This window comes from Mchenga conophoros, linkage group LG20, assembly GCF_057382185.1.
Source record: "Mchenga conophoros isolate Kocher_MC1m ecotype Shallow Benthic linkage group LG20, M_conophoros_male_GT1.1, whole genome shotgun sequence".
Lineage (NCBI taxonomy): Eukaryota > Metazoa > Chordata > Actinopteri > Cichliformes > Cichlidae > Mchenga > Mchenga conophoros.
Window position 1 is genome coordinate 1,952,723 of NC_140545.1, and position 26,406 is coordinate 1,979,128.

The window sequence follows — 26,406 nt, forward strand, 5'->3', positions numbered from 1 at the left end:
CGCTGTACACATAATGGTGTATGCCTGCAATAACTAGTGTGTAACTGCAAAAACAGAATCTTATTAGTTTTAGTTTTCTGTATTATATCATTAATCATAAAGAAACTAAACAGCATGCAGGCAAGTTTGGCTCAAGAAAAACACACACACACAAATTTATGTTCACACTTTCAAAGCAATCAGCAGAAATAGCATCAAAGTTCAGAATTGTATCATAATTCTAATATCATCAGACTTTAAACATAAGGGCACAGACAGGTAGCAATTATTTTCCAAATATGGTGATTATGTAAAATCCTGGAACCTCATTCTCACACATTAACAACATGTAATACAGATTTATGTGGCGTAATTAGCAGTGAACTTACTAAGGAATCAAAGGGATGAGCCATATGTTTTTCTTTTGCCTCAAATATCTCATTAAAAAGAGTGTATACTTGCCAGGTTACACAGCAAGCCTAAAATACTTCAGTGTTAAGTCCCAGCATTTAATGTTTACTCAGTGTTCCAGAGGTTAAAAAAGTCAGGCATCAAGTCTTCTCACAGTCTCTCCAATTCTTACACTGGTCACTGAGTTTAGGACAGACCAAACTCCAAAGCCAGCAGGATGTGGGTTTCTTTCTTGCCACTGATCTTTTGGGAGCTCCAGAAACCTGGCTCGCCCTCTTTTGCCAGAGGGACTTTGTGTCGTCTCATGGCCCAAAACAAAGAGTCTTAGGGATTGAGGGAAGCCTGAGCTTTATGGCTCAAATCACACAAAAGCTATGGTTAAATTATGAGCTGAGTGCATCACCCAGCTAAAAGCGTTTTGATACTTTAGAATGATAAGAGCTCCCTCTAGAGGTCAGCTCACACTGCAGTAGAGCCACAACAAAGCAAAATGTTCCCTCTCCTCTTTCACTTTGTGCCTTTGTCTTTAATGTAATGAGGCAGATTACCTTATCCGCAGACTTCGCTTAATGAATCCTGCAAACAAGGTCTCGACAAGTCGCTGACTTCACTGAATTACAGCAAATATTAAACGCTGACATCAGCCGACACCTGCCTCTCTGGGTGACTTTAGCTGGATGATCTCATGCGATAAGAGCTTTTTCTTTCTTTCTTTTTTTCTTTTTCGGAGCAGTGACTATTTTTTGCTCCTTTGAACTCTTCAACTCTGTCTTCCTCCTTTATTTAAGCTCCCCTTTGACCTCCTTCAAAAAATCTTTCTCAGCCTCCTGCTACATCACACTCACAAACACACACACACACACACATTCAGAAACACATACACATCCATTTCCTCCAGGAGCTCCTTCGTGGCTTTAATGCTGTCTGAAAATGTGTCTGCTCTGTCTGTCAGACTCACTGTCTTCTCCCTTCGTTATACTTAAAGGAGGGAAAATGCCTTTGTGTTTGCTGTTTTTCAGTAACTCTAAGTAGGGGTGCTGAGGAGAACACACACACGAACACACACGAACACACAGGTAAATTATTTACACTTCTATCAGCCTTAATGGATCTGTCAATTACATTACAGGCTCAATCTATAAGTCCTCTGCAAACGGTCTTCCTCCCATAATGAACAACAGCTTCATATATATTTGATCTGAGAGAATATATATGACATGATGAATGGTAATGGATGGTCATCCTGCTGTTATCCAGCATTAAACCCTTCTTCCCTCTAAAAGAAGGCATGATAACATCTCAGATAGAGTTACCTAACAGTCTGAGTTGAGCCTGTGATACTAAATCTAGTGTGTTTGTGCTGAAAACTGAAGCTTTCCACCTACAGTTTGTCTACCCAGCTGTAAACAGCAGCATTGCTTTGCCCTCTTTCACTTTCTATCTCTTGCATTGCGTGTTTGCTCTGTTTGGCTGCCCTGCTGCCATGGTCTTTCCTCCCTCACTCTGGTCTTTCATATACAATGCACGTTAAACAAACAGACATGTCAGAGCCACTCAAATATATGTCCATCCCTCCACCCTCTCTACCCCCTCCACCCCCATCCTGGGAGCGGGGTGTGTATGTGTGTGTCAGTGGGAAGGGATGGGGGAACCACATATCAAAGGCCTCCCTGTGCAGAGGTCCATCTGTACTACAGTCGGCTGCAAAAAATATAAACAGTGGATTATACAAGGGGAAGAAAAAAACAGTGAACCTACTTCATCACATCCAGTCATACTAGTGAATAGCAGTTTGGTGCAGAACCCTTAAAATTGCAGGCTCATATCTGAGTTATAACAAAAGAGTGCCATTTCTTTTATCAACAACTTTATCTGTGAAGGAGCTTTGTGTGCATGTTAGTGTCTAAACATAAAAGTCCCAGCTTGTGTACTGTCAGCAAGTGTACAAAGCAGTGTTTGATCCACACAAATGCAGACCCAACTCCGTCTTGTCCCTTGTGGCTCGGAGCGCTAAAGTCTGTCAGTAAGATTGATTTCCCTCGTCACTTACTTTACATGTAAATTTAAATTTCTCTGTTAAGGCATGGAGAGGATAAGCTGCTGCGCTGGCTCCCTCTTCAATTGTATACATGCATAAATAAACACACACACGCACATACACACACTCATCTACAAAAATCCCAATTTTCCAGGTGCAGAGGTCTGTAGAATAGAGCCAGAGCCACTCATACAGAAACTGCATTATTCTCCATCAGCAGTGTGGAGAGTTGGAGCTATTATACCATCCACCACTAGCATGCACATACAAGTGGAGTTTGCCACTTGACAGAGAGCGCGATGGGGCCTGAAAAGAACCAGGGTGTGAGTGGGATCGTGCTTGATCAGCGGCAAACTAAGTTCATTGTCATTTTCAAACAGAGTATGCTCCACTTGTGCTGCAGTAATGTGATGCAAAATGAATAACTGCACACTTTGCAGGCACATTGTACAGCATTTCAAGTTGAAAGCTCCCTGAGTGTCGGTGTATGTATTCTCTGAGATCAGCAGATCGCTGCCTTTTAGCTTTGCTACGCTGAAGCTCAAGATTGGATATAATTCAAATTTATAACATAATAAAGTCATTAGTAGTACATAAAGGAAGATGAATTTCTCTCTAACACAGAAGCCTCACCTCAGTGGTAAGAATAAATAAGGTGATTTGCTCTAGTCTTTCCACCCACTGTAGGCGAAGCAAAAGCTGGTTTTATTCAGACAACCAATACACACAGTGACTCAGAATGTATACTGTGTATGCATGAAATGGGCTCGAGAGGCTTTTCCACTCACACAAAGCAAATATCTGTTCAGGAATAAGATATTGATTTGTCATTTCCCAGAGCTGGAGCTTTGTAAATAGGCTGAGCAGATGTGTGACTGGTGATTCCCGATAATTGTTGTCCAATAACAGTCAGGTGCCTTTTGATACATTAAACTTGGATGTACTGTAATGTAGATCATCATTCATGATACCTGGCAAGTGCGCACATCCAATAAACACACACAGGCACACGTTCTATTTGGTATGCACGCAACGAGCCGACTCTGCTCAACCAAAAACAATCAAATATTTATTCCCATGTTTACAGCGTTCCATTTTCACAATATTACCAGCAACACATTTCTCCGTGTCGACGTGAGAGTTAGAGATTCTTGCTCTGAGGAGGCGCCCAGGTGGAGAAGCTATTTAGTTTACAGTTTAGCTGCAGTGAGTGTATTTTGTTTTTCTGGCCACAGAATTTGAGCTAATTTTAAAGAAACAAAATAAACTAAACATACATATTTTGTCCTCCCCTGCTGCTTTTCATTTTTGTACTAAAGAAATTATCATTAGACATGCTGCATTATTTATATCCACTTTAAGTTCTGTTGCTTTGTGTTGCATTGTGCATATGCAGTGGCTGTGTATATCGTTTTTATAGCCATTATTCTTTATAACATAGAAAATCTAGAGCTTTTAAAGCTGCAGAGTTTTTTGTGCAAATTTTGCCTTATTCTCCTTAATAACCTGAGGTTTTTTTTATGCCTCCCATATAATTCTTTTAGTCACTTCTTTTTGTATTTATTGAAATGTCTCTGTTTCATAATAAAGTCTTATATACTTTTTTTTAATTAAGTATAATTTAAGATTATAGAACACTTCTGTCACTGCAGTGCAATGTGTAAGCATCTCCACCAGGTGACGCTAAATGCTCAGAGCTGGGGCGGTTTCCTGCAGTTAAATCATCCACCCACTGGATGGAAGCAAACAGAAATAAAATGCTAGTGAAAGAAATAACCGGAAATGATTTGACCGGATAAAATAAGGAAGGAAAAGCAGCGGGAGAAAAGAAGCGATGGTGAACTTGTGACGCTGCGTTTGTTTATCATCTGTGTTATTGGGGCTGTTGCATTAAATGGTAAGAGAAAAGCACAAATACGTTCCGCCTGTAGCCTGCTTGGGGCATGAAAGCGAGTCTGTAAAGCGCATCTGGAAGTGATCGACCACAGATGCCACACAAACCCAGGAAGTGCAGAGATTAAAGGGGTTTCGAATTGAAGTGCTGGATGTAGAACAAAGGCTTTGCGTCCTTCACGCACTGAAAGTAATAAACTCTGTAAGCACGTGGTCGTGTCACGTAGGCAAAGAAAAAAAGTTGATCAGTGATTGTGCACGTGCTGTGATTTCTGATCTGTGTACATCAGTATTAACGCTTATTTGAACAATGCTACAGTTACAGTTACTGGTCTATGCTTGAACTGAAAAAAATATTAATGCCACTTAATTTTCTTCATGTCCGAAGCTACAGATAAGATAAGATAAGCACTATTCAACTCCCGTGTATCACAGTGTGAAATACTCACCACTCACTTCATTAGCAGTGGGTGGGATCCCCTCGTATCATTGATTCAACAAGGTGCTGAAACATTCCTCAGAGATTTTGGTCCATAATGACGTGATGGCGTCACACAGTTGCCGCGTATCCATGATGCATCTCTCCTATTCTGCCACGTCCCAAAGGTGATCTGTTTGATTGAGATCTGGTGACTTTGGTGGCCGTTTGGGTACTGTGAACTCATTGACATGTTCAACTAACCAGTTTGAGATGTTGTATAGGTAGGCTCTCCACCACTACAAGGTGCCTAAATTCATCATTTATTGTCTTTTTGCCAAATTCTCAACCTACCATCCAAATGTCGCAGCAGAAATTGAGACTCATCAGATCAGGCAATGTTTTATAGTCTTCTATTAAATCATTTCAATGACCCGATGCAAATGGGTATTTTAATCTCTGAGAACTGCCACTCACGTGATACTTTCTCTGTTTCTGATCTTTCTCTGTAAATTCTAAAGATGGCTTGTTAGGGCCATGGCTGGGCATGACTTGCTCTCTTTCCAGCCGTAGATGCTGCCCTTTCTCTGCTGTCCTTTCTATTCAACAATTAGGCGTTGAGTACTTAAGATCAGGGATCAGGTGAGCTCCAGTCCTGGAGAGCCTTTGTAGTGAGCTGAGTTGCGTATGGCTTAACTGCTTATGCCTGCTCTGTGGAGCAGAGGACATTTTTAACCATTTAACCTTTTTGATGTGCTCTTATGCATTAAATCTTTTGATGCATATAGTGACTTGTCTGTCTTCTTTAGTATAGTTATTAATTTAAAAAAAAAAAACTATTTCATCTATATTTTTGCCTCCTTGTCTCTTTTTTTGCCCCAACCTAGATACTTTTTGTTACTTCCCTGCATCCCCTCGACTTTTAGAGGAATGTAACATGGATTTGTGGGAAAATCCCAAACTTTCTTCCCTGTTCTGAGGTTGAATTTGACTGTATCTACATACCTAAATACACTGAGTTTCTACCATATCATTGGCTAATTAAATATTTGAGTTAAGGATCAGTCACACAAGTATACCCAGTGAAGTGGCCGGTGAGTTTATTTTGTCAGAGGTTGTCATCAGAGATTGTGGTTTTCAACACGTTATAACATATTATGTTACATATTACATGTTAATTTATGTTAAATGTTACAGTTTTATATACTAAAAAAGTAGCTGCAAAATTGAAACATTTATTTATTAGATATCTTAAACAGTCTTGAATATTTCCCATTGTACATTCTTCATCCACTGGATTATTGGAGAGACTTGAATGAGTCATTAAAATAAATGTGAGAATATCACATTTTTCCATAGCCACGTAAATTAAAAGGCAGCCAGGAATATGTTTAGCAGTGATTATGCAGGCATGTGCAGGACAATTAAGTGTTGCATTAGAGCCTGATAGATATATATCAAGTGAGCAATGTCATTGGCTAGTATTGGCTTAGAACAGATATATAAGCATTGATGCACATGCTATCGGTCATGCAGCAACTTGAAAACTCTTTGTCTTTGTTTTTAAAATAATGAGAAGGCAATGAATGCTTGTGGGAATGTAGACATGCTGTCATTGCCTATTTGACCAGCAGAGGGACCCTGACTCTGGTTCCAATACACTCCCTGCTGTCTGCAGCACATTTAGCAGAATAGCGTCACAGCTACAATTATTACCACTAGAAATGTTGGAGAATGGATGGATGTTGGAGCTGTTTACTTTTTTGAAAGTTTAATTTAGTCAAAAGGTTTTTGGTTGAGTTTGTTGGACATGTCACATATACTTTTATTAAAAGAGGTCTTCATCAACTTGTTTTGCCAGGAGTTGATTTAAATCAGTCATGGCTGAGGAATCAGGAGAGGAAATCCAGCTACTCAGAAGTCAGAAGCCAAAGCTTATAGAAATCCTAAGTGCCGATCCTGACTTTGTACTCCAGCATGCAGATGCTCGCCGTCTGCTGCCTCTTCACGCCTACCAGCACGTGAAATCTTGCCGCACTCCTAGTGAAAAAGTGACAGAGCTTTTGGATCACGTCATACAGAGAGGTCCCGAAGCAGCAAAAGAACTACTGGAGCTTTTCAAGGATAACGCCTTGCAAGAAACCTTCCCAAGGCTTGACTTTATTAACAAACTGAAAGTCAACACACGGTCCTCGGGTAGGTTAAAATTTGCTCGTTTTCAGCAATCTTTTATTCCAGTTAGATTTCTATTTCTGATCTATAAATATAAAGATTTTTTTTTCACTTCCAAGGGGGGAAAGAAACCTCAGAAAAAAGAAAACAAGCGCCTGAGATACCAGATGTCATTCCAAACAAAAGGATCTGCAACAATGGTGAGTGGCAATGCACTGAAATATATTCCACTGTCAAACTCTGTAAAACAGTCACATACTTTAACGGCCTCATCCCACAGGCTCTGGCATGGTGAGTGAGAAACAGCTGATGTCTGTGGCCCGTACCATCGGCAAATCTTGGAGGGCGATTGGCAGAGAAGCTCTGGAAATCTCATCTGTAAAACTGGAGCAAATTGAAGAGGACCATAATCTCCATGTGGAGCGAGTCTTTGCCATGCTGCGTCACTGGCGTAACTCACAGAGGGAAAAAGCCACACCCACTCAACTGCATTCACTTCTCAGTCAGGGAGAGTGGATGTTGCCACCTGAAAGCATCGACTTCCTGTTGAAGACTGACTGATTACTTGCTTGGAGTATAAAGGAAATGTTTTTACTGACAAGTCAGATCATAAATATCAGGGCTTAAACAAGAACAAGATTTTATTGTTTACTACTCTGCATTTAGCACTACTGTACTTTATACTGTACATTTTTAAATGATGCATTAACAGTTATCGTAGGAAAGTCATAGAAGTTTTGCCAGAAGTTTCATGAAATCTCTTACAAGAGTTGCTTTTATGTCTGTTTTCTGTTGTGGTATATGTAGTATGATTTTTATTCACCTTTCATTTGAGAAGATAATGAAAAGCAAGCTGTACTTACTTCATTTGAACGGTATTTTCTTTTTATGTTGGGATTATTCATCTTAGGGATGAAGCTCAGCGGTCCACATGAAGCAGCAGAGAAAAGAACATTTTCAAAACTCTTTCATGGAAAACATCTGCAAAGGACAGAAGCAGGAGAACCTTAGTACCACTTGAAATAACTCTTTGTAATTGTATTATTCGTTCAACTGCCATAAAATAAACAATTTTTTATTTTTTAACCAGTGTTTAAGAATTGAGCCACTGCAAATGGGGCACAGGTGACTGGACAGAAAATGGTGTGAAATCGAGTTGAAGGCTGATAAACTGGTGTGTAAATGTTTGGGGGTTTTTTTGGTATTTGAATTTAATCACCAGAGTAACCAGATCAGCAAGTTCAGCCACAGACGAAAGCATCACTGAATGTCCCAGAAACATAAGAGACTATAGAAATCCTTTTTTTTTTTTTTTTGCTTTTTTACCCCTCAGCCGTAAAAGAATGATGGGGTAATGCTGTCACCCCACTGGTACGTGTTGATTACATCAGTTACATTTTTCTCAGTGCTGTTTTACCCATAGAACCAGATATTTTCTCATTTTGCACCAATCTCTGTAAACCCTGGTCGTGGTGGAAACTCCCAGTACAGCAGCAGCTTCTGAAATACTCTGACCGGCCCGTCTAGCACCAACATCCACGTCATGCTCAAAGTCACTTAAATCATCTTTTGTCCTCCTGTTGTTCAATTTGAACTTTAACAGTTCACCTCGAACATGTCTTTGTCAGTGCGCCCCAGGGCAGCTGTGGCTACAATGTAGCTTGCTATCGCCAGTGTGTGAATGTGTGTGTGGATGGGTGAATGACTGAATTTTGGGGTCCTTAGGGACTGAGTAAAAGCGCTATACAAATACAGGCCATTTACCATTTGTGCATAAATGCATTGAGTTGCTGCCTTTTGATTGGCTGACATTTGCATTGACGAACAGTTGAACGGGTGTACCTATTGAGGTGGCTGATGACCGTACATTCGTCCTTGACTAGCTGCAAACTTCTCCTAAACATTAGCTGTTGCTGCTCATTAAAAAGGTAAATAAATAAAAATCACAGCTGGAAGAAGAAAAGAAGCCATAACTGGGAACAAAGCAATCCTAGGAGTTCTTTTCTGTAAAACTATGAAGGTTTTCTGTCTGAGCAATCTGGGAATCGCTTTGCTCCTGCATTGATGTTTCATAGAGTTTCTGTAGAGGCTGACTTGTGTCTTTTAAGATTCATTTACCTTCTCATGCATATCAGAGCAGATATACAGCCTCTATTGCATAACACTCCATAACTCATCACAGTAAAACGACTGCCTTTAACAATGTTCACCCACAAGCTAATCTGATGCTCTTTGTTGTGAACTGATGAGAATCATTTCATGAATCCACAAAAGTTTTATCCATTAAAGTGCTATACATGACTTATGACTTACTAAAGCATATTGACCTTCTAAAAATGAACTTTTGTGAGCCCATAAATCACAGTTGAGTGTATGTGTGTGCCCCATTGTCTTTTCTCAGCTCAGATAACATTAACTAGAAGTGTGGGACAAAGGTTGCCTCCCTCCCTCTTTTGCCACCTTACCTTTGCTTTGTAGCCATTTTCTGCAGTCTGGTTTCAGAGCAGCACAAACCCGTCTCCATTCTCAGGTTAGTAGTATGAAGTTTGCACCATGTGTCTGTTTCTTATCACACCTTTTGAATTTAAAAGTATTCATGTTTTTTTTAAACAGCACATAAGAGATAATGGAACAAGCTAGTCTCCGTGACCTGAATGAGCCTCTCATTGACCATGCTGAAGGCCAGTTCTTCTTAAATGAAGCCTTCAAAATTATTATGGAGGAAGTGCTCTCCAATGGCACTGATGTCAAACAGAAGGTATCTTGTGAAGCACAAAATAGTTTCCCTGTCTGCGGTAGCTAACAAACTTCATAATCCACACTTTCCTCGTGCAGGTTTGTGAGTGGAAAGAGCCCGAGGAGCTGGCTCTGCTCCTGGATTTGGGGGTGAGAGAGACAGGAGAGCCACGGGACAAGCTCCTCCAGAGAGTAAGAGATGTTGCCAAGTACAGCGTTAAAACAAGTAAGTAGAAAAATGAGCTAAACAAACAGGCACTTGTCCGATCTTGAAGGGACTATTTCTTTTGTTAATTTCAGGTCACCCACATTTTTTTAATCAACAGTACGGTGGGGTGGACTATCATTCCTTGGCTGGAAGATTCCTCACTGAGGCTCTCAACACTAATCTGTAAGAAGGAGCAGATAAGATAAATATTGAGGGGATGGAAGGTTAAGCCTGTAAGAATATTGAACAATAAAATGTGTTAGGCACTGATCAAAGGAGATCAGAGTTTCTGCTTTGGTAGCAAACTGTAGAAATACTCTAGAAATAGGAATAAGCAGAAAGAATAACCTCCAACAGTGAGGTTATTTTAGGTATTTTGCATATTTTTAGTGTATCAGTGTTTAATAAACCGAATTTATTAGAAAGCATGTGCAAAAATATAAAGTCAAAGTGTTTCAAAAGGATGTTTGGGTGCACTGTTTGAGTGGTGCTTCTTGGCACCAATGCTGATGACATATTTCACAATGTTGTGGGTTTTTTATATATTGGTTCGTAAGCAAGGAAGGTTTCCTGACTCATAGAGCAGCACTGCAGAGATTTACAAACTGAAAGATAAAATGAAGACGAGGCTAATCCAGCAAATAACATGATCAGACGTTTTCTGTGACAACTGCAGCTTCACCTATGAGGCAGCCCCAGTCTTTGTGCTGATGGAGAACGAGGTCCTCAGGGGCCTACGTCAGCTGGTTGGTTGGCCAGAGGGTGATGGGATTTTCTGTCCGGGGGGCTCAACCTCCAACATGTATGCCATGAACCTCGCACGCTATCAACGCTTCCCAGAGGTCAAAAGCCAGGGGGTGTGGGCTCTCCCACGGCTAAGCATCTTTACATCTCCAGAGGTGAGGGCGACTGTTCACCTGTTTGTCAAGGTGTATTGTTGATGCAATGGAAGCTTCATCAGGTTTATTTCTAACTTCATGACACTGTTGAAACAGACATACTTCTGTTTTTTCAGAGCCATTACTCTGTAAAGAAAGGCGCTGCATTTCTGGGGATTGGTTTGGACAACGTCATCTTTGTGAAAGTGGACGACAGGTAATTGAACTTTTTTATTGTCACTGTACAGTTGCTTGCACAGAGAAAGTAGGTAGCAAGACCACAAAGGTGCAAAAGTAAAGAAATATATAAAGAAGAATATAAAAACACTATATACACAATGTATTAGTTACATTATTCACTGTTGGGGGTGTATACATGGGCATCATAATAAGAACCCTGTAAAGCTGTTCTTTAGTCTGTATGTTTTGCACCTGATGGATCTGAACCACTTTCCAGAGGACAGGATGTTGAATTGGTGGTGGTTAGGACGAAGTTGGTCTTTATAATTGCCATGCCTCTAGAGAAACATCTAGAGGTGGCAATGGAGTCCAGGGAGGGGAGTGGACAGCCGATCACCTTCTCTGCAGTTCTGATGACCCTCTGGAGTCTCTTCAGTGTGCACCAGCACACTCTCAATTGTGGCTCGGTAGAAAGACACTAGTCTGCAGCCTGTTCCATCTCAGGACCCTCAAGAAATGGAGGCGCTGCTGGGCTTTCTTCACTAAGGCGGATGTGTTTGTAGTCCAAGAGTGTCTGGGGTGATGGTATTGAAAGCCGAGCGAAATCAATGAAGAGCATCGTCGCTGAAGTCCCAGGATTCTCCAGGTGATGCAGAACAGAATGGAGGGCAGTGGAAATTATATCCTCGGTGGACCAAAGCTGGGTGGGAGGCAGTCCTTAATGAGCTATAGGACCAGCTTCTCTAAACACTTTGCAAACTCAGGTGTCAGTGCAATGGGTCTGTAATCATTGAGGCCACTGAGCATGGTGGACTTGGAGACTGGGACTTTTGTTTCAGATTTCAGCCAGTGAGGGACAGTGTAACAGGGAGAGGTTGAATAGTCTGGTGAACACAGGAGCCAGCTGGTCAGCGCAGACTTTGAGCACTCTCCCAGGTATTCCGTCAGGGCCAGCAGCTCTCCTCTGATTTACTGCTCTGAACAAACTGTGAACCTGGAGTTCTTGGAGGGTAAATGTGTGTGGGCTGTGATCAGAGGCTATGGGCAGGGCAGTGTGCATGGTAGGGGTGTCTACAGTTCTCTGGAAGTGGGCAAATAAGTTATTTAGTTCTTCTGCTAATGAGATGTCCATGTTATCTGCATTTGTCCCACTGCCTTTGTAATTGGTGAAGTGTTTCAGGCCCTCCCATACCTTTCTGGGGTCGTTATCTGAGAGCTGATCTGACAGTCTACTCGAATAGTCCAGTTTTGCTGCTCTGATGCCTTTTTTAAGGTCTGCTTTTGCTCTTCTGTACATATTCTGGTCCCCAGATTTGTATGCAGAGTTACGTGCCTTTAACAATGCCTGAACCTTACTCGACATCCAGGGTTTTTGGTTGGGGTAGACGCGGAACCGCTTTTCCGTGGTGACAGTGTCAATGCAATACATGATGTAACACAGCACTGCAGCTGTGTGAGTCTCTAGGTCGTCATGTTCAAAGACACTCCACTCTGTGAGGGCAAAACAGTCCTGCAGCTGAGCCAGAGCTTCCTCAGAAATGGTGCTAATAGTTCTGATTGTGGGCTTTGTCCTTTTACTGAGTGGTGTGTATAAGGGGACAACAAGCAGAGAGAGGTGGTCGGACATGCTCAGGTGTGGGAGGGGAACAGATCTGTAGGCCTGGTTGATATTTGAGTAAACATGTGTGTTATTCCCTCTCATAGGGCATGTCACATGTTGAACAAATGCAGGCAGCACGGTTGTTAAGCACACTTTGTTGAAATCCCCTGCGATGATGTGTACTCCCTCTGGATATCTCCGTTGCTGTTCAGAGATCGAGTCGTGCAGGTGGGCCAGGGCTGAGCTAACATTAGCGTTTGGAGGTATGTAGACTGCTGTGATTAGCACTACAGGCAGTTCTCTAGGCAAGTAAAAGGGTCTGCACACGACAGACATCGTCTCTATGTCCGGGGAGCAGACTGTGGTGATTATCTTGGTGTTTGTGCACCAGTTGTTATGTGTGTAAATGCACAAACCTCCACCTCTGCTTTCACCTGCTGTAGCCTTTCCGTCGCTGCGGTGCATTGTGCGGCCCGCTAGTTGCATCGAGGCGTCGGGAATTTCCTCTTGTGGCCACGTCTCTGTGACGACCAAGGCACAACAGTCGCGGACGAGTGGCTGTGCGGGGAGAAGTGGGTTCACTTCGTCTGTTTTGTTGACGATCGAGCGTGCGTTGGTCAGGAAGATGCTTGGAAGCGGTGGTTTAAAAGGCTGCTTCTTTAGCCTGGCTCGCACGCCTGACCGGCAGCCCCGCTTTTTTTTGCGTCCTGTCCGCCGCCTGGGTTGCTTGGCAGAGCCGATAACAATCCACGGAGCGCCCGGTGTTCTCGCTATCTCCGGGGGGATGTTGTTGATCCTCTGATAATCACTGGTAACGGGGATCTGGCTGTTATAGCCGATGTTGCATAATTCCAGATGACTGTAGGTAAGTTTTGCGTTGCAGAAAGAAAAACGCCTAATTGGAGAGGCTGAAGCTGCTGCGTCCGTGTGCGCTGCCATCTTGGATGCTTTGGATGACTTGTTAGTTATCAGTTGCCCGCTGAAAGAATATTGAGCATTAAAGAAATTGAATTTTCTTCTGTCCTTAATTTATACAATTGCAAAACGAATGCTCATAAAACTCAACTTGCAGATGTTATATGACCTTTTCTATAGACTCAATAATTATTCAAAATACAGTCCCGATAAAAAGTTTAAGAACACTAGAAAAATGGCCAAAAAAATCATATTTTGCATGGTCGGATTTTAACAAGGTTCCAAGTAGAGCTTCAAAGTGCAACAAGAAGAAATGGGAGTGAGACAAAGCAATTTCAAAATATTGAAAACAACGCTTAAAATGAAACAGGCCGTTTTCAGGCACAACAGAGTTGCCATTTTTCAAGTGATCTTAAACTTTTGATTGGGGCTGTAAATAATAGATTCATGTTCTGTATTGAAATAATTGTTACACCTTGATCTATTGTAACCTGGAGTTGTGCCAAGTAAAAATAATACCTTTCATCTAATTAAATGCTGTCTCTTGTGCTGCAGAGGTCGTCTGATTCCAGAGGATCTGGATGAAAAAATAGAGCTGTCCAAATCTCAGGTAGATTTGCTGATGTTTAGCTAGTTTTCATCAAATGTAACATGTAGCTTTTAATCATCATCTCCTGACTCTAATTGTATTTTTGTGTGTTTTCCATTAGGGTGCAGTCCCATTTCTTGTAAGCTGCATGTCAGGGACCACAGTGCAGGGTGTGTTTGACCCGCTGGATCACATAGCTGATATTTGTGATAAACACAAGCTGTGGATGCATGTAGATGTGAGTGCACTTGTGGAAGACTGATGTGTGTTGACGAGACTTGGTTTTGTGAACCTTGTGAGAATCTTTTATCTTTTTTTTGTCAGGCTTGCTGGGGAGGGAGCGTGCTTTTTTCTAAGAAACACAGACATCTGATGAAAGGAGTTGACAGGTATTAAAATGTACATGAGCTTGTACATGAGTGGAGATACAGTGTAAGGCTGTGATGTTGATTAGAGTTTGTTTCTGTGTATAACAAGAGCAAATTCAGTAGCATGGAATCCCCACAAGATGCTGGTGGCTGGCCTGCAGTGTTCTGCTTTACTCCTGAAGGACACCACGGTTTGGCTTCACAATTTAAAGGCTGCAGAATTAATAATCATAAAGTTTGGGTTTGTACGTTTTTTGACAATCATTGACTTTGTTCCAGAATTTGTTGAAGCAGTGCCACAGTGCCAATGCCACATACCTCTTCCAGCAAGATAAGTTCTACGATGTGAACCTGGACATTGGGGATAAGTCTGTGCAATGCAGCCGCAAGGTGGACTGTCTGAAGCTGTGGTTGATGTGGAAAGCTGTTGGCTCCATGGGCTTAGAAGAGCGTGTAGACAAGGCTTTTATTCATGCAAGGTAAATAAAGGATGTGTCACAGGGCGAGCTTCAAGTAAAGTCGTAAAGTCAGATTTGTCTCATTCTAACAGAAGATCAGCCTTACACATCCAGTTAAGACCCCTTGAAACCAGTTGTCTTTCTCTTGGTTTTCACTAACTAATAAATTATGTCTAATATGTTAGAAATATGATTTTTTTTTTTTTTAAATATGGTTACTTTTTGGGTCTTTTGCTAAATTTTTCTCTTGCAGATATCTGGTGGAGCAGATGAAGAAAAGAGAGGGGTTCCAGCTTTTGAGCATGGTAATTTCATACATTTTTCATAAAGCATACCTGAGTTTTTTACCTGCAAAATGTCATTACCATGCTTGCATTTGTCTCTGCGGACAGCCAGAGTTTGTGAATGTCTGCTTCTGGTTCATACCACCGAGTTTGAGAGGGAAGGAAGGAACTGAAGATTACCAGGAGAAACTGGCAAAAGTAAGTTTGTCTGTTGCTGAATAAGAATTAGCCGCCACATTTGAGATATTTTATTCCTTCCGTTGCACACATATTGACATGTACTTAGATGTGGCATCTTCATTTTTTGTAGTGTGCCCATTATCTGAAATGTACAGTTAATTCTGTGTATTGTTTTCTTGCTAAAAGGTAGCTCCTGTCATCAAGGAATGTATGATGAAGCAAGGCACTATGATGGTCGGCTACCAGCCTTTGGGAAACAAGGTCAACTTTTTCCGTGTGACTGTATTCTCTCCCCTACTGTCCCAGAAAGACATGGACTTCTTCCTTGATGAAATTGAAAGACTTGGAAAGGACCTGTGACAAAGCCCATAAGTGAACACCTTGCCCTTCAGAAAATGTGATTGTGCGTTTAATGCTGGTCATTGTAATTTTACAAATAACAACAAACAAGTCAAATTGTGTTCATTTCAATATCTGATTTCCTAGATTCCAACAGCTGTTAAATAAATAAATAAATAAATAAAGGTTACTTGGTATTACAAACTTTATATCACCATGTTCTTTATTGTAAAGGAGTTTAAAACATTTTTGGAGAATGCCTACCCTTTACATTTTATACCTAACTAATTACTGATTTTTTTTTTTAATTGATTCCAAGAAAAGTGATTGGGAGCTTTTGTTTTGTTTTTTGTTTTTACTCAGAAAAACAGTTCAGGGTCACAATGTCTTTCTGTAAGTGTAATGTAAAACAAACAATAAAACAAATCGTCACCTCTGAGAACCTGCGTTTGGTCTTGTAATGGATTAATTATTCAATTATTTGGTTAGGTTTAAGCAAAAAAATTACTTTCTTTGTGTAGAAATAGTATTCTCAGTCAAAATGTAATATTTATAAAGTCTGCCAGACACAAAGCCTTTAAACAAAACTTCTGCAGCACACCTTACAGTTATGGCCGCAAATCTGGGTCACTCCGCTTCGGTCACGTGTCTTGGCGTACGACCAATCAGGACTCTCCCCGGGGAGCACTTCCGGTGGTGTTTCCTGTCAGTGTTTGTAAACTGAGAAAAAATTGGAAGTGCGACAAGAAATATTAATCTTCAGCACTGTGAAAAGCGAAAGGTAAGCGGTCGAGTGTGCAGCACGTCGCTCGCGGCTCTGTACACGTTTTAGTTCTGGTGCCCGTGTGTTTGGAGCAGTTGTAGCTCGCGAGGGCGGCGTTATTTTGAGGTCGGCGCGGAGCCTGCACGCCCTGCCTGTTGTTGTGCTGTCCGGGGCGGGGGGTGGGGTGGGCGCTCACTCACACAAGAGTTGTCCCAAAATCCAACTCCGGGCTGGCTAGCTGCTTTCTGCTTTCGCTTCATTCAGCGGGGACTCTCAGCGTGCGGCACACTTTCATACAGACCCCCGCGGAAATACACAAAGCTGTCTGTCCCGTGTCCCGTGACCCCAGCGGAAAAATAAACCTCTTACTTTCTCTCCCCCCCCCCAAAAAAGCTGGGATACGTTGCTAGCTAACTGCTGCTAACTGTTTGATCTTTGTAAGATCGATCAGAGAATAAACCCACCAGCTTACAAATGAATCGCAAAACAAAGCGTTTTCCAATAATAGATGTGGTCGAATCAATTAAAATAAAAATCTCTGCCCGTATTATGGAGTTTTCTGTATGGGTGGGTTTGGGTCGTCGAAACAGCCCCCTTTACATTACCATAATAGATCATGCAGTAATCGTGCCATTTATTGTGCATGTTTGTATGCATTCATCATTTAAGTACTTCTAGCACCAGCTTTTGACCTGACTGGGAAGCTGCTGTATGTATTTTATTATCTAATACACGAGTATTAAATGCAGGTAGAACAGACAAGAAAGGAGGGTAAGAGAGCAGGACAGCACACAGGGTTCAAGGCAGACTGGAACCTAAGCCACTGCATATACATATACCCCCCCAAACCCAATGAGCTATACCGACCTCCTAGTAGCTTGGTTTTTACAGTATTTATGGCCTTTACATGTATGACAGAAGCAGCGTCATTCATAGCCTTTGTAATCAGTAATGCATATACTATTATATATTGTACATATATTTATTAGTCTCAGATTTAGCCATTCTTATATTTTGCTTGTTTTACGTTACTGTATTTTTGCACAACTCTGTTGCTTGTGAAGCTCGCACACAAGAATTTCACTCACATGTACTGTACCAGTGTACCTGCACATGTGATGTGACAATAAAAGTGATTTGATTTAATAGCCACATTTGTGTGTAGGGTTTTCAAGACTAATACTTATATCTTGTTATTTTAAAATTCATTTTAAAACATCCGCTGATATTAATTCTCACAAACACACCAAACATAATCAGATTTAAACATATTTTGATAAATGTAATTATTTAAAAATCCACACTGATTTAACGTGTTTGTAATGTGATTTCTAATTTTCTCTGTCATGTGCATGAAAAAGACTTTCAAACAAATTCCTGCTTCATTTAGGATGTTTTTTTTTATTACTGCAGCTGTATGAGGTAGATACAGGTGTGTGTTTCATTACACTTGGACTAAAGTGCATTGCAAACCATTTAAAAAGAAGCATCATTTCTATATTCAACTACCGGCTATTGTCATTGAAGGATTTGTTTGGTTAATGAATTATTTACACAGTTGCATTGTGCATAACGAGCTTTTTCCTCATCTCCATCATTTTTCTCATTTTACCTTTTATTGTTGTGTTTTCTGTCAGCCATGTACCGAGCAACTGGTGCTTTCCTGTCTGATAGACAGCACGTATTAAAGCTGCACATACATTTTTAGTCATATATGCATATGCCTTTATTTTCAGACTTTTGCCCCTGATGATTTTGGAGGGTGTAGTCTCATCTGTCACCCCTCATCCCGAGTGAAGCCCCTCTGTCCCCACAAACACACACGCATTCAAAGCACGGCGATGACACACCATTCCAGCAATTCTGTTCGAGACCATATGAAATGGGTCAGTGGAAGTCTCTTCATCTCAAGATCACGATCATGGTTTTATCGTATGCATGTATCCGTTACTCCCATTGTTCAGTCCCCCTCTCCTTCCTTCTGATGCCTCGCTGCGTGAGGAGTCCTGCAATCTCCTCTTTTTCAAAACGACATTTTGCTTGTATTGTCAGGCTGGGTTGCTGGGCTGCGAGGCAGTGCTGTCCAGCATGGCCCTAATGCAAGCCAACAACATCCCAGGCCAAAAGAAGATGATGTCACCCTTGGGTCAGGGGCAAAGGACCAGTCCTGAAAGCCACCAAACCCACTCGCAGCATAGCCAGAACCACCACAGCCACCAGGTGCACCATGGACAGCCACATCACAGCCACATGGGCCATCCATCAACTGGGAGCTGCCCACCCCTGGTGAGAGATGCGTCTTTATTTTGCATGGAGAAATAACTCACTTTAAGTCTGCTGATGTTATTTCACAGTTTTGCTTTTATAAGCCAATTTAAGTCGTTGGTTGACAAATGTACACAGGTTGCAAAGCAGCATTTAACAGAAGCCTGTTGTCACGTTTTTTCATCTTTCAAAAGCTCATCCGGAAAGATGGAGATTATCATACATCAAGGATAATTGAGGGAAAGGGCATGCAGGCAAACCAGAATATGCAGCCCAAGAAGAAACACAAAAAATCCGGTTTAGCCAACAAAGTAAAAGTGGAGGTAAAGAAAGGTTAAAATTATACTGAAATTAGAAAGTGAACAGACTGTTGCTCTTAAGTTAATTTCATCTAATTGTCTTCACGTTTATAGCATTTAGTTCCATCAGTTGATATGGATGACGACAGCTCATTGAAAGTCCAGAAGAACTTCATCTGTGATCATTGCTATGGAGCTTTCCGGAGCAGCTACCACCTTAAGAGGCATATTCTTACACACACAGGTGAGAACTTACCCTCACCTCTTTACTTCAATTGGACTATTTTTTCATTTATTTGATGTTTTTTTGTATGTCAACTAGGTAAGTCTTTGTGAGGATGTTGCTCAGAATAAGCTTAAAAACACCCACCAACTTCCTTTATTTTTAGTATTTGCTCCTTTAACCAGTTTTGATGCATTTTCAGAGGTTGGTTGACAAGTTTGTAAAATGTGTCTTTTCCACGTTTCTTCTTCTAAGTTTGTATGTTGATCTGAGTTCTGCATTGGTCCTAATTTGTAACTCAATTATAAGACTCATACTAAAGTAATGTTCAAAAAATCTTGCCATCATTTTCTTTATAATTTGCTTCTGAGGAGCCACGTTTTGTTATAATCTTTTACAATGGGCTATAGAAGGCGGAGCAGTAGTTCTCCAGTCTTTCCAAGTTTTTCTTTGGACATCGATGCTTTTTCACTCATTTTCAGTATAGTCCTCATTAGGGCTGCCACAAACGATTATTTTGATAGTCGACTAGTCACCGATTATTTATGCGATTAGTCGACTAATCAGATCATCATCCACTGGACGTAAAACTACAGCTTATTGCACCAGCAGCATCTGCTCTTATATAACTATCATTAGCTTACAGCTTTAAGCTTTTAAGGTGCTAACTAAAAATAAAGACAAGGTGATAGTTTATTCAATTTTAATGAAATTTGCAGATTGTTTCGGTGAAGTTTAATAAACTCCTTGCTATCTAAAATATAACAGGACACCGGAGTAAATTCTCCAGCATCTCACACTTCTGATAATCAGCTGTCTGCTTGACGTTTATTCAGCTGTGTAAAAACTATAACTTTAATCTCAGACAAACCGATTTACTCAGGAACAAATAAAATACTAAAAAAAAAAAAAAAAAAAAGCCAAACAACAACATTTTTAATTTATCTAAGTGACTCATATATATATTTAACCTGAGTAGCGAAAGACGGCGGTGGGTTTGAAAACAATTTGCCGGGAGTCCGGTGTTCTCACCGCGCTAGTGACCTAGCCCCCGGCTAGCTATCGAGCTAGTGGGTAACAGACGTCTCCGAAAACGTCGGAGCGCTTTTGAAAATATGTGGTGTCCTGCTAAACTGATCCGATATTTGAGGTTTACACAGCTACATTCTCGGCTGAAAATATGTTAAACGTTTATTTTGTGACCCAGAAAGAATAATAAGAGTAACATTAAAACTAACTAGCTGCCGCCATTGTTGGAAACTGAGCTGGGCCGCGCTATGAATTCTGGGACACAGCTGCTTCTTCTTCTTCTTCTTCGGGGTTTAACGGCAGCTGGCATCCTTGTACATGCAGTGCTGCCATCTTCTGTTTCAGTCCGTTATTACACTCTTAAATCCTGCCACTTATTCCTGCGTCTTTTGGGATCTTACAAAGCTTCAAACGACGCGTCGACTATTAAATCAGTCGTCGACGATTTTGATAGTCGACGTAATCGTGACTAGTCGACAAATCGTGGCAGCCCTAGTCCTCATAGTTGATTTTCAGAGGGGTGGGGTTTCTTTCCTTTGTTAAGCCACATAACACTGAGTATGAATCATTAAAGCATGAAAAGGGCATCTAGCTCAAGAATAAACCCCTGTCATGTCTACACATAACAGACAGCTTAGGAAAGAACCAATTTAAATAGTGTCTTTAAAATCATGTCATTTGTTCCCATTTCTTCAGTTGAATCTATTAAAAAAGGCCAGTAATGACACAGCTTGACAAGCATAAAACAGTATTTAGACCAAACAGGTCTTTCCCAAAAAAGTCTATTTACTGAAAAAAATGAGGAAACTGAAAAAGTGGGAAACAAAAGATGGTAGTCCTAAAAATCTATCTGTAGCATACGAACAGTGTTTGAAAGTCATTTCATGAAGAAAATGGAAGACAAATCCAGCGAAGACCTGACACAGGACCCGGCAGATGCATCTGAACCTTCTCTGAACTGTTTGCTGAACAAGAAGTGAAATTGGTGGAAGGCTGGGTGTCGAGATTAGATTCTTTAGGAGGGCGAATGGAGAGAAAATGCTGTGATATGTCAAATCAAACAAGAGCTACACTGAAAATCAGAGGCAACAGGACTTATGGAGTAGTTAATCCATATTTGAAATTGTTGTTTCAAATTGTCATCAGAATGTACAGAGTAGGTCACAGAGAGGTCAACAGAGTGTCTGAAGCTATCTTTAACACACAGTGGAGGCTCTGTCATGGTTTGGGGCTGCGTTTCAGTCACTGCTGTTGCAGATCTCCTTAAAATTGATGGAATTTTGAAAGCAGAGAAGTAACATCAGATTTTGATCCACCATACAGTACCATCTTAAAATGATCTCATTGGTAGTGGCTTCAATAATCCCAAACTGACAGCCAATGCAGTAAAAGCACAAAAAACGCACAATGCAACACTGTCAGTCTCGGATTGGCCTCAACATTACTGACGCAGTGTGGATCATGTTGACAGCGAACGGAACAAAAAGCAGCCAACATCCAAAGCAGAGCTTTGTGTGTCCTTGAAGAAGAAGACTGCATAAAGAAATGACAAGAGTGCTTGTCTAAGAGAGTTCAGTTGAAAAAAGCTGGTCATATCTAATATCAATTATTAAGCTCATTAGAATTGCCAAAAGTGTGTTTTTGCCTTCTATGTTTTTGTTTGCACCCCTTTTCTCATCAAAGAGGTGTCTCCAGACTTTAACGCAGTAATTTAGATTTAGATGTCTTTTGTGAAATCAGCGATGATTAAATTCATTTTCCCCGTGTGTGGGTTTTGTTTTGTTTTCCAGGGGAAAAGCCATTTGCGTGTGATGCTTGTGATATGCGGTTCATTCAGCGTTACCACCTGGACAGGCACAAGAGGGTGCACAGCGGAGAAAAGCCTTATCAGTGCGATCGCTGCCATCAGGTTATTCATACTTTTTTTTTTTTCACTAATATACTTGGTGTACTTGAACAGATCCTGCATTAAGAGATTTTCAGCTTGTCTCAATCACTCCAACAACAGTGGATTGCAGATGTATTGGTGGACATGGCACTGCATGTGCCCGCTGTGTTGAAACAAAAACGAACACAGAAAAACAAAATAGAAATATTTTAGTTTTAAGCTGGAAAAACAAAAATTACCAAGGGAGGGGGCCTAAAGGAAGCAATCAAACAATGTTTAGGGTGCATAATCTGTAATGTGGGCAGTGCAAGTGAAAAACTAGCCATATGCTGCTAATTTATCTATCTTTGCTCCTCTTTATATTTAAAATCGGTTGTGCATGGAAATTAGAGCAGGGCGATATGACCAAAAATATTTATCACGATATACATTTGAAAATTTCCGATAACGATGTAACTGACGATATAATTGACACGAGACAAAATACTTTACAACTCCACAACTTTATTCGTGCAAAAAAAAAAAAATCTATGTATTTTCACTTAAACAAGCAGCTGTTTATGTGCATTAAAGTTATATAAAATTGTAACAGTGCAAACTCCTCGCTGACAGTTTAACCAAAAGGCATTTCCAGTGGAAACTGGCCGACATATCCTCAGCATAACCATGTATAACATCCACAAAACTTAAAAAGAGGTTATACACACACAATACGGTAACATTATGTTGAAGCACAGTACGTATTACTCCGCGAGGCTCCGCCTATTATTGCCGTAATGCCCATCAAGCTGTGCGGGTTCGTAGCTTAGCAAAGTCGTACTAAAACATTTGACAGATTTTCCAGCGCTGTGCACATAAAATCGTTTCGAGGTCAGTAAACACAACCAGAGTTCATACATAAGGCACACGGGATTATAAGGGGCTCTGTCGACTTTCAGAAAAATCAAAGGATTGATTTTAAGTGTGACGTATTTTCCAAACAACACGGTAACAACGACGGCCCGCTAGCATGCGCTACCAAAAATAGTGCTTTGTTGTGTATCTGACGGGGGAAAGCTAAACCAGTTCCACACCACTGAAGCTGCAGCATTTTTACAAACCAGTTCTGGTTCGTCCGTTTCATTCAACGATCCACTTTCGCCCTTCTCATTCTCTGTCGCCGCCATGCTTTTTCCGCCATATGCGTATGAAAACAAAGGCACTGCGCATGCGCGTTTTACCCATATTCTATCGCGATATTTCATTTTCTTATCGATGCCCGACATTATACCGGTATTACCGTGAACGGTATGATATGGCCCAGCCCTAATGGAAATTGAGATTTTCTACAGCACTTGGCATCGACCAGACAGTGTAAGCTTTTCAAGGCATTCGATTCTAAATTCTGATCAGAATCTCAGCCAGTTTCTGTGTGCAGATCTCTACTTGAACCACTTTAGCAACTGTTTTACAAGTGAAGTATTTACCAAGTGGAATTCTTATGGAGGTACACCAATAAATGAGCAACAGAAAAATGACAGACATCACCCAAATAAAACTGCTGGAAATGTACTACCCCACCCTAATTCAAATGCTACTTTGGCTGAAGCCCACATGTTTGTTTGCATTGCTTCAGAACTTCTCACGGACAGACAGGCTTCTGAGACACCGACGGCTGTGTACAGTTGGGATGAGCAAAGAGGAAAGCCAGTACTCCCAGGACTCATCTACCCATCCGGCCTCATGGAGCCCCCTACATCCTTCGAGCAACCGTCTGACTGTCTGACCCTCAACTTCCACATAGAGACCCAACATCAGTCTGCAGCTCAGTAACATCACACCTTGGAGTGGTGACCTGAAAATAGCCCAACTTTTCCACAGCCAACCTTTAGTTTGCTCTCACCAGCTCATAGTGGATTTTTATGGTTTTTTAACCTACTGTCACTTTAGAATCCAGGAAGAAGGCGATTGGGGAACGGACTCATTTGCAGTCACGGACATCGTATTGCGGCAATAAATGAAGATTACACAAAATTTGTGACTGCATGGACAGTCAGCACCTTCCGTGCTTTCAGCCTGCAGTCAACCCCAACTCTGCCTGTTAATTCAAACGAACGGTTCGCTAATGTAGACAGACAGAAAACCATGAAGCATTAAAACGTCCTATTTGTTTTGTGTTTCTTTTGTTACTAATTATGTACCGGCTGCAGCTTATAAGCAAAAGGTCACAGCAGGCTTTCTGTGTGCTGCCTCGAGGAAGTGATTAGTCAGTGAAATACTGTAGGTCGCTAACACACGTGAAGCTAAATTTAATGACCTTTTTGATGCCGCTGATCTAAATGTTAAAGATTGTTGGAGAGGAAAAAAACCATCAAATTAGTCAAACATTTTTATTTTATGTGCCGTATTCTTTCTGTGCACAAGTCTTAAATTAATCAAAATATTTTAATCTGCTGTTCATGCTGTTGTACATCTGGAAAAATAACTACACGTCCCTACTGGTAACCAAAACAAACACTAAAGCTGAATTGGATAGATGGTATCTGTACCATGGCAAACCCATTTAGAGTTCTACCTTGTTTTAAAGGCATATGGCCCTAATTGTAAGACCTACACTGGCTAACAGCTGACAGATTTTCGAGGAGCTCCAGTTTTTTTGAAGCTGATGTTTACTGGATGTAGGGATGACCCGTGTGTGGCAAAGAATGAGGTTTTTCTTGACGTGCTTCTGTAAAATGACCTGCCGTATGAATGCATTGTGGTTACGCTCCCTTCCTAGAAACCGCTGTCTTGCCTTTTCCTGTTCAGTGATCAGAGATTGTTCTCACTTTAAGACTTTTATTCCCTTCATTGTATTTTGGTAAATCCTTAGGTTTACTCTTACTTAAATATCTATGAAATATTGTCAGAATCATGCTCGTAATATTTTTTAAATGCAGCTGGATCAACGCTCGAGGCTTTTCACACGAGTGCACTGGGGACCTTTTTCTTCAGCACTTGTGTGAATGGCCCAGGTCAACTAGGTCATAATATAAATTGGCTCTATACAGATTCTCACTGCTGAATTGTGTGTTTGCCTGACTGAGTGTGATCTAAATGCAGTTCCATGTCATTTAACACTGAGCATCTTCAGTGAAGATGACAAGTCGTACTTTGTTGTGGAACTTTGAGGGTCGTTTGTATGTTGATTACTGGCAATATGAAACTTCAGGCCTGTATATTGTGAAGTCACTGGACTGCAGATGTTAGTTCAGTTGTAGATGACTATTATTTAGACGAAAGGTTTTTTTAATAATAGACAGGTAGATCTGTTTCTGTCAGACTTTTAGATATGTGAGAAGAGTTTGGGCCCATTGCTGACTGTCTACTGTTTATGAAGTTAATATATATATATCTATAAATTGTTTTAGGGCTAGAAAATAGCATGTATGGGACCTAAACTCCAAAGGCAAATCAAAGTTTTGATGATGTTTTAACCTTTAGTCTGATCATTGTTATTCTTTATTATAGCTCAATAGGCCATGGTGACTCAGCACGAAGCTTGCTTTTAGGACAAAAGTTTGAAAATGTCACACTTGCCCTTTTAGTGCAGCAGCTGTGATTAGTTAGGATATTTTGTTTTCATTTGCATGTATTTGTTGGAGGATCTTTTGTTCATTTGTTTGGAAAATAATATTTTTTTCTTTATCTGTTTTTATTTTATCAGCCCCTATATTTTGTTATGCCAGGAGTGACATCGAGTCAGTTTCACACTGTAGTGAATGGAGTTTTGGGCCCAAAGTAAAAATAAAGTTGTTTCTTTTTAAACGGGTGGTATTGGTCATATATTTACAGCAAAGGTTCAGAATCAGAATCAGAATACTTTATTCATCCCGAGGGAAATTAGGGCTCGTGGGCGATTTTCTAATAACAGTTTTGAAGGATAGTCTGTAAAGTCTGCTACGTTCATCTGTGTAAGTAATGCAGCAGTTATGTCAGCAGGTGGCAGCCATGACCATGTGAGCGTTTCCTCCCAGCCTGTTCATGGAAATGGAAACAAACCTCAGCACAGTGCTCTGTGTGTTGTTTCAAAGAATGCTGCCTCCTTTACACCAAAAGCGTCGCTTCTTCTGACTTCAGTGTGAAGCTGGCGAACAACAAGAAACCCAGCTGTCAAACACACCGAATCTCAAACATACCAATTACTCAACAAGCAAACGTTTTCTTACACATAAGCATGTAAAACCTGGGCCATAATTTAGTGCGTCTTTACAGAACTCCCTAATGCAAAGACACTGATGGTACCTGCACTGTGTAAAAGTGTTTGGTTTTTGG

General features: G+C 40.9%; 3 protein-coding genes across 6 annotated transcripts; all 3 read left to right on the forward strand.

The window, feature by feature from the left end:
• The first annotated feature begins 4,219 nt into the window (after positions 1 to 4,219).
• On the forward strand, positions 4,220 to 7,997 carry LOC146550008 (uncharacterized). The gene is made up of 4 exons (XM_085258980.1): positions 4,220 to 4,325; positions 6,601 to 6,935; positions 7,031 to 7,111; positions 7,192 to 7,997. Exons 2-4 carry the CDS (start codon positions 6,620 to 6,622, stop codon positions 7,470 to 7,472), a joined length of 678 nt encoding a protein of 225 aa, XP_085115106.1. The 5' UTR covers positions 4,220 to 4,325; positions 6,601 to 6,619; the 3' UTR covers positions 7,473 to 7,997.
• A 1,390-nt stretch (positions 7,998 to 9,387) lies between these two features.
• Positions 9,388 to 16,088, forward strand: csad (cysteine sulfinic acid decarboxylase). Of its 2 annotated transcripts, XM_085258977.1 has the most exons (14): positions 9,388 to 9,441; positions 9,525 to 9,669; positions 9,747 to 9,873; positions 9,948 to 10,038; positions 10,532 to 10,754; positions 10,871 to 10,950; positions 13,984 to 14,038; positions 14,139 to 14,255; positions 14,342 to 14,406; positions 14,495 to 14,576; positions 14,665 to 14,864; positions 15,097 to 15,148; positions 15,236 to 15,325; positions 15,494 to 16,088. In XM_085258977.1, exons 2-14 carry the CDS (start codon positions 9,538 to 9,540, stop codon positions 15,665 to 15,667), a joined length of 1,488 nt encoding a protein of 495 aa, XP_085115103.1. In that variant the 5' UTR covers positions 9,388 to 9,441; positions 9,525 to 9,537; the 3' UTR covers positions 15,668 to 16,088. The 2 variants fall into 2 exon arrangements, with proteins under 2 accessions (XP_085115103.1, XP_085115104.1); XM_085258978.1 differs by lacking the exon at positions 9,388 to 9,441 and having other exon boundaries at positions 9,530 to 9,669; positions 9,974 to 10,038.
• A 234-nt stretch (positions 16,089 to 16,322) lies between these two features.
• Positions 16,323 to 25,899, forward strand: znf740b (zinc finger protein 740b). 3 transcript variants are annotated; one of them, XM_085260181.1, is made up of 7 exons: positions 16,324 to 16,427; positions 18,146 to 18,295; positions 18,462 to 18,695; positions 18,869 to 18,997; positions 19,088 to 19,217; positions 22,016 to 22,134; positions 23,729 to 25,899. In XM_085260181.1, the coding sequence occupies exons 2-7, from the start codon at positions 18,251 to 18,253 to the stop codon at positions 23,876 to 23,878; spliced, it is 807 nt and encodes a 268-aa protein (XP_085116307.1). In that variant the 5' UTR covers positions 16,324 to 16,427; positions 18,146 to 18,250; the 3' UTR covers positions 23,879 to 25,899. The 3 variants fall into 3 exon arrangements, with proteins under 3 accessions (XP_085116309.1, XP_085116307.1, XP_085116308.1); XM_085260182.1 differs by lacking the exon at positions 18,146 to 18,295 and adding an exon at positions 17,823 to 17,841 and having other exon boundaries at positions 16,366 to 16,427; XM_085260183.1 differs by lacking the exon at positions 18,146 to 18,295 and having other exon boundaries at positions 16,323 to 16,427.
• The last annotated feature ends 507 nt before the right edge of the window (positions 25,900 to 26,406 follow it).